General features: G+C 40.7%; 1 protein-coding gene across 3 annotated transcripts; it reads left to right on the top strand.

Moving 5' to 3' along the window:
- Positions 1-3,411: 3,411 nt before the first annotated feature.
- Positions 3,412-14,007, top strand: gpatch2 (G patch domain containing 2). 3 transcript variants are annotated; one of them, XM_061929974.2, is made up of 10 exons: positions 3,412-3,560; positions 5,292-5,535; positions 6,842-7,386; positions 7,664-7,728; positions 7,832-8,029; positions 8,287-8,347; positions 8,538-8,577; positions 8,738-8,802; positions 8,923-9,011; positions 13,056-14,007. In XM_061929974.2, exons 1-10 carry the CDS (start codon positions 3,511-3,513, stop codon positions 13,220-13,222), a joined length of 1,524 nt encoding a protein of 507 aa, XP_061785958.1. In that variant the 5' UTR covers positions 3,412-3,510; the 3' UTR covers positions 13,223-14,007. The 3 variants fall into 3 exon arrangements, with proteins under 3 accessions (XP_061785958.1, XP_061785957.1, XP_061785959.1); XM_061929973.2 differs by having other exon boundaries at positions 13,053-14,007; XM_061929975.2 differs by lacking the exon at positions 3,412-3,560 and adding an exon at positions 3,705-3,922 and having other exon boundaries at positions 13,053-14,007.
- Positions 14,008-14,132: the final 125 nt, after the last annotated feature.

Below are 14,132 nucleotides of genomic sequence, written 5' to 3'. Positions count from 1 at the left end.
TATATATATATATATATATATATATATATATATATATGTATATATATATATATAATTTTACTATAATATATATATATATATATATATATATTATAGTACAGGCCAAAAGTTTGGACACACCTTCTTATTCAATGCGTTTTCTTTATTTTCATGACTATTTACATTGTAGATTGTCACTGAAGGCATCAAAACTATGAATGAACACATGTGGAGTTATGTACTTAACAAGAAAATGTGAAATAACTGAAAACGTGTCTTATATTCTACTTTCTTCAAAACAGCCACCCTTTGCTCTGATTACTGCTTTGCACTCTTGGCATTCTCTCGATGAGCATCAAGAGGTAGTCACCTGAAATGGTTTTCACTTCACAGGTGGCAGTTTTGATGCCTTCAGTGACAATCTACAATGTAAATAGTCATGAAAATAAGGAAAACACATTGAAATGACTTGAATGACTTTTGGCCTGTACTGTGTATACATATATATATATATATATATATATATATATATATATATATATATATATATATATATATACTGTATATATATATATATATATATATATATATATATATGTGACGTGCGGTGAGGTTGATGGCTGGTGAGGCACTGACTTCATCACAGTCATATTTACAAACATATGAACCCTAAAGAGTATCTTATTCACCATTTGATTGGCAGCAGTTAACAGGTTATGTTTAAAAGCTCATACCAGCATTCTTCCCTGCTTGGCACTCAGCATCAAGGGTTGGAATTGGGGGTTAAATCACCAAAAATTATTCCCGGGCGCGGCGCCGCTGCTGCCCACTGCTCCCCTCACCTCCCAGGGGGTGATCAAGGGGATGGGTCAAATGCAGAGGACACATTTCATTACACCTAGTGTGTGTGTGACAATCATTGGTACTTTAACTTAACTTTAACTTTACACATACAAACTGTAGCACACAAAAAAAGCACATTTAATAAAAAAAAAACCTTATTATGGTCTTACCTTTAATTATAAATTAAGTCCATGCGCCGCTGTTGTGCTGGATTAATGCACACCTGACGGGAGTTTTATATCAACTAGAGCCCTCACTTAAACTTTCCACGTGCAAGATTGAATCTATTTAAAAAAGTGTAACCGAGGGTTTATAAATGTCGCCTATACTGTATGAAACTACAAAATAACAAACACGGAGGCTCCAGTTTACACGAGGACCACTTTATTTACCTTCTTTCAAAAACCTCCGCAACGTGACATCACTTCCGCTCTTAGCGCCTTCAAAATAAGAGCTCAAGGCATATACTGTATAACAGCGCATAACAGGAATTTAACATCACAAAGAGGAAAGCCCATGAAAATAGGTTACGAAAGTTATTTAATAAGAAGCCAAAAAGTGCAAAAACAATAATGTTCGTGTTGGAGGAGTTGTGAATTAGGTACACCTGCAGTCTGCAGGTGTATCTGCACAGCAGGCCAGAAGTTAGCCGAGTAACTGCGCAATCCATGTTGCGGCACTGAGTGACGTGCCTCAAGAGGCTGCTGTTCACCGCACCGTCTCTTCTCAGTATTTGAACGGCAAATGTGAAAATTCAGCGATTTTGAATAAAAATAATCTAAACCTGGTGAAGTTAAATGGAAAATAACTTTATAGTATAATCACTGGATACATATAACAATTTAATTATTTTTTTTTGTCCCTGCAGTCATTCACAACTCCTCCAACATCAACATTATTGTTTTTGCACTTTTTGGCTTCTTATGAAATAATTTTTTTAAATAGATTCAATCTTGCACGTGGAAAGTTTAAGTGTGGGCTTTAGTTGATATAACAATTCTACGGCGGGGGTGCAGGAAGCGAGCCTCAGCCAGTGCGTCTTTTGCAGCCGTTTTATGATCGCTCAGCACAAGAAATACTTTACACACATACAGTTGTTGACAAAATACACTGTACATTATATACCTCAGCTAACTAAACTATGGAAATGTATAATATAGTTCATATAGCAATACAGTCTCACTGCACAGCAGGCCAGCAGTTAGCCGAGTCATTGCGCAATCCATGTTGCGGCACTGAGTGACGTGCCTCAACTGGCTGCTGTTCACCGCACCGTCTCTTCTCAGTATTTGAACGGCAAATGTGAAAATTCAGCGATTTTGAATAAGAATAATCTAAAACTGGTGAAGTTAAATGGAAAATAACTTTATAGTATAATCACTGGATACATATAACAATTTATTTTATTTTTTTTCTTTTTACATTTTTTTTCTTTCCATGATGGCAGGTGAGGCCCTGCCTCACCTGCCTCTAGTGACTGCACGTCACTGATATATATATATATATATATATATATATATATATATATATATATATATATATATATATATATATATATATATATATATATATAATGAAATTGTGTAATGTATTTATTTGAAATACGTCAGTACAAAAATGAGTGAGTTGACGCCGACTGGTGTGCTTGCTGGCAAATTTCCCTCCAAAATATAACTGTTACCAAATTTTTTATAAATAAATAACATACATTCAAGTAAAACATTTTGAAACGTTCCCGGATTACATTCTGACAATAAAATTGTATTTGTGTACAAATATAAAAAAACATTGTTCTGTTTTTATTTTCCACAAAATATAGCTGCACATTTTGTGAACTTTTATTTTATGACAAACTGCTTACTTTGATAAGATTGTATAATATATATATCCCATAATTTGGTTATATATAAATGTATAATACAACATGTATTTGTATTATATTTATTTTATTTTTGTCCTATTATATAAAGTTGAACCTCTATAAATTAGAATATGTTTGAAAAGTATTTCAGAAGTTTGATTTAAAATTGTTTTCTTTATTCAATAGATTCTCTACATAGAGTTAAATATTTCAAGACTTTTAACAAAAATTCTCAATAATTTTGATAATCATATATTGCAAGTGATAAAAACCGTAATTTCAATATCTCATAAAATTATGTTTTTTTTTATTATATTACAAATGAAAACATAAAAACTTGTAAATGGTCTCTTTGTCTGATTGTAACTCCTGAACTCAAATAACTTTTACACTATAGAGTATCTGAATTAACTAAAATGCATATTTATAAAATAAATACATTTTATAATAACATTTTACAATACAGGATATATATTTGTAATGTTCCATTTGTGCTCGGAAAACATAGCATTTTTATCGAAGTGTTAACATTTAACAGCCGATTAAATAGTACCTGATGAAAAATACTGTTTCCAAATACATGCACTTCTATTATTTTAAAATGTAAACAATACAGTAATGCCGTTCTGCAAACACCCTCCCCAAAAAAAACGTTACTTGAATTGAGTATTCTAAATCCCCACAGTCTATGAAGGCACCTGCACCTACTGCTGCTGCTTTCAGGAACCTCCTCCTCTCTCATTGTTTTTGTGTCAGGATGTTCCCTGTGATATCTAAATGCAATTCTGTTGTTTCTGGCTAAAGATACCCGGCATTCGGTGGCTTTAATGTTCCGTGCGGCTAACAGAAAAACCATCAGCAAAGCGGGAAACGGCTGGTAGGTGTTCTATTTTTTGTTTTAATCACATACAACATTGTGTTTTCGCGTCCGTGAAAGCAGCAGCAGCCGGCTCGACTTGCTAAAAGAAGCTAGCCATGCTAACTGGTTAGCCTCGTAGCCTCCTCATCTTTGTGAGTAGTGGCCTTTCTTGCCTGTCATACGACATGGAGTACGTGACTTTAACTGGTATGAATGAGACTACATCTCACATACGTAGTTGCTTTTAAAATGGCTGTCAAGGTATTTAACGGGAAGCGCGAGCTAACAACTGGCTAGCCTGCAAGCTAACAACAAAACAAGAAAAAGATTCGGAGGGCCCGTCCTCAATATATGTTTTAGACTACTCCTATTATTTAGAGGTAAGCTCTTTGAATGTTGTCTGTACGGTGGAATTAGTCAATAATATTTTTGCTAACGTGATTTTACAAAGGTGGCAAATGGTCGTGATTTTCGATTTACTCTCAACATGGTGCAACGCTGATTAATTTCGCAGTCAGAGAATGGAATAGCAAACTATTGACAGTTGTACTGCCAGCTGACAGCTTGATGATGCAAAAGTTATGAGTGCTGTTTAAAGTTAAAACAAATACTGCAGACCATCCATCCATCCATCCATCTTCTTCCGCTTATCCGAGGTCGGGTCACGGGGGCAGCAGCATAAGGAGAGAAGCCCAGACTTCCCTCGGGGATCCCGAGGCGTTCTTAGGCCAGCCGGGAGACATAGTCTTCCCAATGTGTCCTGGGTCTTCCCCGTGGCCTCTTACCGGTCGGACGTGCCCTAAACACCTCCCTCGGGAGGCGCTCGGGTGGCATCCTAACCAGATGCCACCCGACCCGCCTCATCTGGCTCCTCTCGATGTGGAGGAGCAGCGGCTTTACTTTGAGCTCCTCCCGGATGGCAGAGCTTCTCACCCTATCTCTAAGGGAGAGCCCCGCCACCCGGCGGAGGAAACTAATTTTGGCCGCTTGTACCTGGGAGCTTGTCCTTTCGGTCATAACCCAAAGCTCATGACCATAGGTGAGGATGGGAATGTAGATCGACCGGTAAATTGAGAGCTTTGCCTTCCGGCTCAGCTCCTTCTTCACCACAACGGATCGATACAGCGTCCGCATTACTGAAGACGCCGCACCGATCCGCCTGTCGATCTCACAATCCACTCTTCCCTCACTTGTGAACAAGTCTCAATATGTCTTAATTGTGGCCCTACAATATATATAAGCTTTATTTCTTTAAACCTTAATAATGTTATAGAGTACATGAGAAAGCGGAAAGTAAGACGTTGCAATCTTTAACCACATTTATTAAAAACTACATTGCACAGCACTGCTGCAACAGAGTTTAACCAACAGTTGAGAAGGGCCACATGTATTTTAAACTGCATGCAGAGGTAGATGACTGCTGACTACTCATGATATTTAAAATGCAGATTTTGCAGTCTTGCGGGGTTAATACAATCAACATAAGTAGTTTGCCGACAGCCACAGCTGTTAATGCCAATGTTTTTATGACCGGGTCAATGGTGGCCTCCCCGACTCCCTGGAGCATATTTGCTGGAGTTCTCTATAAAATATGTACATTTGTGTGCTAAGTGTATGTGCAGTCAGTTTTACTTCTGACAAAACTAAAGGTATCTTAGCAGGTTTAAAAAATAAATTTCCCCTAAAACCTTTTACAAAGATTTTCCACTTGCTGAGTAATGACAATACACTCGATCATCCTTCTTAAAGGCACTTTCGCCGGACTATGGACGAGCTGGTCCATGATCTGGTGTCAGCACTGGAGGAGAGCTCAGAGCAGGCGGCGCGGGGCGGCTTCGGCGATGGCGGTGACCACGCCCTGTCCGTGGGCTGCCTGCTGAAAAGACAGGCACGCAAACGCCGAGGCAGGAAACGGCGCTCGGACAACCCGCACCCGCCCTGGGAGACGGGACACCTGAGCGAGGGCTCGGAGTCCAGTGTAGAGGAACACAAGGTAAGACCATTTAGTTCTCAATTTTACTTTTCCATTGGCAGAAGCAGGTACCACAAGATGCAATTTCTAGAATCAGGATCAGCTGGGGTGCAGTCAACATTGTAACCATGTTACCTTCCCTCAGTTCTCCTGTGGGGCGCGCCTCGGTGCGATGTCGGAGACTGGGGACCATGCTTTATTAGTATAAGGCTTCAAACCCCTCTTCGACAAGCTGCACTGCAAAACGTGCTCTGTAGCCATTAATGTTGACTTACTCATTGTGATAAAAAGTGATTTAATGTTACTGAGCAATTGTAATTTATTATTATTTGAGTTGATTTCATTTGGCTGGGGAGAAGGAAGTCTGGGCTTCCCTGCTTAGGCTGCTGCCCCCGCGACCCAACCTTGGATAAGCGGATGAAGATGGATGGATGGATGGATGGATGGATGGATTTCATTTTAATTTTCAGTATCAAATGGTTTAAGTCGGTCAAAAAATGTTTATAGTTTGATTTAAAGGATTTTTTTTTTTCTGGCAATTTGACACACTTCAAATATTTTCTGTTACAGACTAAAAAACAATGTTAATAGATGTATTCTTTGTTGTAAGTTGATTTATATTTATTTATGTTTTTTTTTGTTTGCTTTAATGTTAATAAGGATACAATGTTATGCACAGGTGTACTTATAACAATTTTATAGATAAACAATAATATAGTCGCGGCAAAGATTAGGGGAGACGAAATGTTTTCTTCTTCCTGGTGGGGCATAACAAAAAATAATTAAGAAGCACTGGCTTGCTTACGCCTTGCCTTAGCTCCTGTCTTCTCTTTGCTGCAGCCTCCCTGTTTCTTGCTGCCCTCAGCCTTCTCTTGGATAAAAATAATAGTAATGTTTAGTTGTAAGTGATGCGTTCAATGCGGCTTGGTTCTCCCAGTTTCATGCTCTGCTACTTAAAAGTAGAACATTGAAACACATCACCTCTGCGCACACAAAACTTACATTACCGATTTCAATGAAACTCTATAAATCAATCAATCCATCAAAGTTTATTTATATAGCCCTTAATCTAAGGTGTCTCAAAGGGCTGCATAAGCCACAACGACATCGTCGGTTCAGATCCCCCCCTGGCGACCGGTGCAATGGATGTTAATAATGTAATATACAAAGGGATGTTTGTATATTTTTGGTGCATATCTGGCTAAATGTGCCTCTCTAAATTTGTTTTTAAATTTTTGCCTATGCAGATCATTTGAATCAGGGCCAAGAAAGTGTATTGGCTCACATCACATTATCACAATATTGTGTGTATTGATTTTTGCTGCAGGACTACCGTGCCAGCACAGGAGGCGTGTCTGCCAACAGTCATGCTCGCGACAACAGCGACTCCGATGAGCAGCTCGGTCCCAAACGCCGCACCCCCTTGACTTCTGACATGGGCAGAGGCAAGCGACCCCTGTGGCCTGACGACCTGGGCATCTTAGGAGCCGCAGAAGGAACACGCAGCCTCAGGCGACGCCGCAAGGTCAAACGCATGGCCGTGGACCCGCCTGCAGAGCCGGAGCCCCCTTCCACTATGATGCTGGCTCCTCCGCCCGTCCCCAAACCCCGCATGGGAGCCAGACCCCACAGACTGAGCCCCAACGAAGGCAGGATGGCCATGGAGATCTGTGGAGGTGGGCTTTCGGGGCCGATGGGAAGGAAGAACAGGATGAAGAAGAGGAAGCTGCTCCCCCATAGAGTTGGGGTGGAGGCTGCCGACGAAGGCGTGGTGGTGGAGAGCGAGGAGCTCGTTACATGCCCACTGGAGGCCTCTAAGGACAAGATGGAGCTGGAGGTGCAGAAGGGGTCAGATGAGGAGATGAGTGACAGGTGGTTAGCGTTTGTTTTTTCAAGGCAATACAACAGAATAAATACATCAACTAGTAGATGTTTTTTTTAAATGCAATAAATAATACAGTGAAATAGCGTAAATTAATACAATTTAGTTATTTACAAACTAAATGCATATGTGCATTATTCAAGAAAAGCAGTAGATATAAAAATTATCCACACTATTACTTGCATTTATTTAATCCTTGAATAATTTTTTACACAATTCTTTAAGTGGTCGTTTATTAGTAACTAATGAGTATTTGCTTTGTTTTAGTGAGACCAGCAGTGTGAGTAACAGCAGTGACGGGGGCCTCTACACCAACGATGAGGGCAGACAAGGTACTTCCTCTTTATAAAAGGTCTAAAGGTGTTGATGTTTAAAGTGCAAACACTAGTTTCACGGCTCATACATGTTGCATTCCCAAAATCCAACTTTATTTAGGCGACGACGAGCAGAGCGATTGGTTCTACGAGGGTGAGCCCGGCTCCGGTTCGGCACCTGGTGGCGCTTGTGGCGTGGCGGGGGTCATCCCCTGGTGGGAGAGGGACGCCGGCTCGGAGGAACTAGATCTGACGGACCCGGTCTTCAACAACATACTCACAGGGTCCTTCCCCCTAATGACCACCGATGCCAAGAGAGGTAGGCGGCTAATGATAGTGGAAGGACGAGGTGGCCAGTAGAAGGCGCAACAGGGACAACAATGCCAGTGCTCATCAGAAAGGCTTTTTCAAAAGTTTGAACCTGGTCATCATTGCTTTTAGCACACAGTCTAGTCAATTACTGAAAACATTATACCTGGCACATGTCAGGTGTCTTACATTTTAAAGATCCTTGCACATCTCAAATAATACCTGTAATGTTTACCGATTCACCAATCAGTCTTCTGTGCACCTCAGGTTTCCAGGCCCGACTGAACCGTCTCCACGGACACCAGAAGCAGGGCTGCGGCGGTCAGGAGTGAGTTGTTTGACTCTTCTCTTAACAACTAAACAAAGTGATGTAGTGGGATCTAAACACAACCTGTATTTATAAAGTTAAAATGATTTTCAAAGAAAGAGTTGAATAATGTTTTACGAGTTGTCGCATGCTTGCTGTTGAGTATTAATGAGAATATGACACGCAAACTTTAAAGCATCACTTTGAACAGGCCATGGTTCAGCTCAGGCTCCAGGAGAGACCACGGACAGGTGAGTTTAAATAATTCCATTTTGCTGCCATTTTCCTTTGAATTGATGCATTTATGATTCTGTCACTTATTTTAAAAGTAATGGTAAAGTAAAGTAATGCCAAAAAAACTAAACATACATTTGTGTAATTTTCCAACGTTGACTAAATATTTTGCTGCAGTTGCACTGGGACACTCGTCCAGACAGAGGCCACTGGAGAAGCTGCTCTGTAAAAACAGCCAACAGGTGAGGATACCCGTAAACCGCTGCTTATGACTTATCTCACCTCTTCCCTTCATTGATAAATGACCCTTAAATCCAAAATTCTGCGGCGGTCGTATTACTCATGTTTTTGTGCTTCTGCAGACAGACGAGCGGCCACCTCGGCTCCCTGTGCATGGGGGATGTCAAACGGAGGCGGAAAGCAGCCCCCCTCGGCTCCATGGCGCCCTCAGGTAATTTGGATGCACACCTCAATGCACCATCTGGTGCTTTATTACCAGCTGTCGACTTTTCTTAATATATCTCTGCCATGTTTTTATTGGTGTGTTTTTGTGTTTGACTTCCTTCCCACAGTATTACAATGTGAACACAATATGCTGTATATACATGTACCGTATTTTTTGGACCATAGGGCGCATCGGATTATAAGGACTGCCGATTAGCAGGTCTATTCAGGTCTATTGTATTTATGTTGCTGGAATCTATCTCAGCTGCATTCAGGCGAAAGGCGGGGTACACCCTGGACAAGTCGCCACCTCATCGCAGGGCCAACACAGATAGACACGACATTCAACCAGTGGCCTCCAATATATTTGTAATCACTATATCACTCATTATTATTCTAACTGATCTTTCTTTTTTGTAACATGCTAAGTGAATAAGTATACTTTTGCAGTTATTTTCCCATCTGCACAATAACTCAGATATGGTTACACTGGCGAGCAGTAAAGAATATGGAGTGATTTTTGGTCCAGAACATATTTTGTTTTATTCATTATTGAGGTATTTCATTCCACTTTATGATGTACAGTATATTTTTAAATGAAATTTCAAATTTAATTTCTCTATTATTACACCCAAAATTTGTTTTTTTAGTCTTTCAATGTCTACTCTGTCTATTTGTGTTTAACTTTCTCTTCTACTGTTACCGAAAAGCAATTATTTTGTTTTACTGAGATTCAAAGATAGTCTATTATTGTCAAACCATCTCTTTAATTTGTTCATTTATTCTGTTATTTGTATTAGCTTCTGTGTCTTCTCTCCTGAACAAAACGCAGATGTTGTATTGTGTTTATCTTGCACAAGATGCTGTAGTCGGTGGCGCTCCAGTGTTGTTCGCGAACCTTCACTTCCCATACTACTAAAGTTGGTAGCAGTCATGGCGCCCGGTAGTCACATGAGTGCTTTTGACCATTGAGGAGATCTCCTGAAACGGGTTTGGCCATCCATCCATCATGTTCTCACTAATACACGACTCTGGTATCTAATATGACTACCATCTAGTGGTCACACTTATCATTACACCTTGTACCACAAATTGCTGCGAGGTTGGTATGCACAACCAGATTTAATACGTACATTAGGTACATCGGGTTATAAGGCGTAGTATCGATTTTTGAGAAAATGAACAGATTTCAAGTGCATCTTATAGTCCGAAAAATATGGTACACGTGTCTTTGACACATTCATGCCACTTTCAGTTGGGCTTTTAAATAGTGTTTTTTTAATCGCTTTCCTTTGGGCTTTTAAATGGCATTTTTTAAATCTTACACTATTAAAGCCGTTAAACAAACGTGTGTTTTTATATAATTAAAAATGCCGTTAAATAATTAAAAATGCCATTAAATTGATATAAAAGTAAGCAAGCGAAAATTAAAAAGGCCACAAATGATATAGATAAGTTCAATATATTGTTAAAACCTGTAAACCTGTGGCAGAGTGTTCCCTCATAACACTGCCCTCAAACGCCATCTTGTCATCCACACGGGGAGCAGGCCTTTCAAGTGCTTCATATGTGGAAGAGGCTTCACGCAGAGTGGGAACCTCAAAACACACATGAAGGTTCACAAAGGAGAGTCAAACTGGACGTTAGCGGAGGAGAAGAGTCCCACTACAGAATCGCCCTCAGTCACCAATCATGTGTGTGGAGAGTGTGGAATGAACTTCCCCCTAAAAGATCAACTTGAAGAGCACCGCAGCAGTCACAAAAAGCCTCACGCTTGTCCAATCTGCGGCAAGCCGTTCAAAAACATAGTCGTTAAAAATCCACAGACGTATTCTCACCACAAACTCGCCGTTTGCCTGCTCCGAGTGCGGAAAAACTTTCATCTCGTCGTGCAGCCTCAAACGACACGAGTTGGCCCACCGCGGGGAAAAGAACTACCACTGCGAGCAGTGCGGCAAGGCCTTCCTGTATGCCTCCTACCTCGCAGTGCACCTCAAAACTCACAGCGGAGAACGCCCTCACCTGTGCGCCATCTGCGGGAAAAGTTACACACGAGCCGAGACACTTAAAGTGCACCTGAGGGTTCAAACCCTACACCTGCGAAATATGTGGGAAGTCTTTTTATTACTTTCAAGGCTACAGATCGCATAGAATGATTCACGACAAGAAGCGAAAACCTCCAACAAAGCCATTGGGGAGACCTAAACAACAAACTGGTATAATTCGCCATGTCATCCTGCAAATGTTATTTCTTGGAAGAAAAACACTGTTCATCTGTGCTACTAATGTACTATCTGAACGCTGAGCTGAATATGAAGCACCGATTCACTTGCTGCTATTCTGTTTATAAGAATTGATTGAAAATACATTTCTTGTCCTTTTTCACCTTGTTGAACACGTTTCAGTGTTGTAATTTATATCAACTTGATTTAGACATTAGGACGGCGTGGCGAAGTTGGTAGAGTGGCCGTGTCAGCAATCGGAGTGTTGCTGGTTACTGGGGTTCAATCCCCACCTTCTACCATCCTAGTCACGTCCGTTGTGTCCTTGGGCAAGACACTTCACCCCTTGCTCCTGATGGCTGCTGGTTAGCGCCTTGCATGGCAGCTCCCGCCATCAGTGTGTGAATGGGTGAATGTGGAAATACTGTCAAAGCGCTTTGAGTACCTTGAAGGTAGAAAAGCGCTATACAAGTATAACCCATTTATCATTTTAAATAAAATAAAAACAATGCTGTCATTTTATATTTTACACAATTTAATAATTTACTGGATGATTTAGTAAATTTCATATTACTTCCTCTAGAGATTATATTTTTTAAATTGTGACACAAAAACCTGCACATTTTGGAGGCCTGCATTCTTGTTTGAACTAGTTTTTAGGCTTTTATTTCCTTGCATTGCCCTCATTTTCTTTACTTCTACCCCAGTACACTGATGTGACCTCAAGACACATTAACTAATGGTTGATATTGAGAAGGTAGCAGATTAGCGCTGCTTCCCATACCCCCCTGCCCCTCCCATCGTAGCTCCTTACCCTGTTTCCTATGCTGGACAAGACTCAGCTGTTAGTCATGCTGTCAGCAACATAGGATGCCGCTGGATAAGCTCTTCAGCCACTCTGCTACACATTTCAAGCTCTTGCAGGAGAGCAGGTGGCGGACAAATGCAAAAAAGTTTGGCCCGGGGACCGGCCTACAAGTCAACCGTTGTGTCTGTAAACGAGTAGGTGGCTTAACCCAGCACTGCGTGCATATAAAGCGAGGATTAAAAGGCCTTAATGGGCCATTTTCCTGTCACTGAACACTGAACTTCCAGGAAGAGACATACAATGACCACACAACAGCAATGCAACATACTCAGAGCTAGTTTGCCCTTCTTGTTTTTCTAAATAGGGTCAGCAAAATATTTTATAATGCCTCTCAGTATCATATAGTGCAGCTGTACATCACTGCAAATTACATGCGCAATAATCAACTTAAATAAAAACTGCAAAGAGGGCATTGCAAAATATAACTTAACAACTTAATTTATTTACATAAAAGATTAGGTTTTTGAGTGCACGAAAAAGTGGGACAAGAAAACATAGCTCTCCTTTAGCACGTGGTCATTTATGAACCAATAAGTTGCAAAACACAGCACCAATATAACCATGTAATAGTGATAAGCAGCGAACTGCTGAACCAGCAAACAAAGTTTCTACATTTTGAGAGCAACTTTTTAAAGTGCGTACAAAGGTATATAAAACTGCAGGACTACTCATGATACTTCAGCTTCTGACATTTTGTAGAGTAAACACAGGGTGCCATTGAAGCTGGAGCGGCTACTTCCTGGTGATTAATTGCATAAATCTGTTGATTGCCGTGTGCTCGCAATATAAATACTTGCCTTCTGCCCGAGTGCAGCTGGGATAGGGGTAAGCGGTAGAAGATGGATGGATATAGCAGAGCATTTATGTATATGTAAACGCACAATGTTTAGCATTTTTTGCAGCACTGTTCTTACTGATCCGTAAGTTTCCCTCAACTATTCCATTTAATTCATTTCAGCAGTGGTCGGGGAGAACATGCCCCCCATCCCGGACACCAACGTGGGCAGCCGCATGTTACAGAGCATGGGGTGGAAGCCGGGCATGGGCCTAGGCCCAGAGGGGCGGGGCATCACTGAGCCCGTCCGGGCCTTACAGAGACCGAAGGGCGCAGGTTTAGGTTTCAACTGACAGCACAGTTTTGGGACCTAAAAAGCGGGCTAAGGAGTGAGGCGTCACTGCAGGAAAATAGCTGTACAGGAGGCATTGGAAAGAACTCTTTCCCATATTGGGGAGACTGCAAGGAGCCTAGGAGCTGGTGAGTGGATGTGAGCTGAAACTCCATGTTGGAGGATCTTTTATGGCCTTTCTCCCTCATCAGCAACTATCAGGCCACCAGATAAAGTGACCACACAGCTTCAGTCTGCAGGTCAGTGGTATATTTATGAATAGTTCCGTCTGATGTTGCGCACAAGTCTGGACAATACCTCAAGATAAAGGCTGTATGAAGTTACACTGTATGGAAGTGGATGGACCCTCTCCGTTTAATCGCGTACACAATGTTTATCCTTTAAAAGAAAAAACTATGTTTTGCACATCAAGTGCATATGCAGCAATATGTCCCTATTATATTTTAGTTATAAGGTTTTAATCTTGACTGACATTTAAATTGTTTTAATGTTCAAGTGGAGGCTTGGAAAATTGTTTAAATTATGTAATAAATGTAGTCGATTGAAAGGTGGTCAGAATTTTAAAATAGTACGCAGGATGTGCATTTGATTATAAAGAAAATCAATAGAAAAGATGCTACTTTGCATATTTTTTGCGTTGGTATTTCTTTAAATTAGTTTTTGTCTTGACACTTTTGCAAGTCAGTCAGTGTGACTGGATGCAATCATATACCCTGTGATGACTTATAAAAATGTTCAAAATGTACAGGAGAAGTCCAATAAAGTGATGTGGCACTGAACTGAGAATTGACAATGTTGGTGAGAGTTTTACTTTTTTTTTTTTTTCCACATTACATACCTCAAATCTTTCCAATCACTTTCATCTGCTGTCCTTTTTCTATTGGTTCACTATCCTCCCCAATCACTTTGTT

The sequence above is a fragment of the Nerophis lumbriciformis genome, linkage group LG34 (assembly GCF_033978685.3).
Source record: "Nerophis lumbriciformis linkage group LG34, RoL_Nlum_v2.1, whole genome shotgun sequence".
NCBI lineage: Eukaryota > Metazoa > Chordata > Actinopteri > Syngnathiformes > Syngnathidae > Nerophis > Nerophis lumbriciformis.
The sequence above is the reverse complement of the archived record's forward strand: the minus strand, read 5'-3'. Positions and strand labels throughout refer to the sequence as shown.

Excerpts from the sequence above, each read along its gene's own strand:
- gpatch2 (XM_061929973.2), top strand. The coding sequence starts at position 3,511 with ATGTTCCGTGCGGCTAACAGAAAAACCATCAGCAAAGCGGGAAACGGC. Across the intron at positions 7,387-7,663 it reads GATGAGGAGATGAGTGACAG|TGAGACCAGCAGTGTGAGTA; the intron begins GTGGTTAGCGTT and ends GCTTTGTTTTAG. Across the intron at positions 8,578-8,737 it reads CCAGGAGAGACCACGGACAG|TTGCACTGGGACACTCGTCC; the intron begins GTGAGTTTAAAT and ends ATTTTGCTGCAG.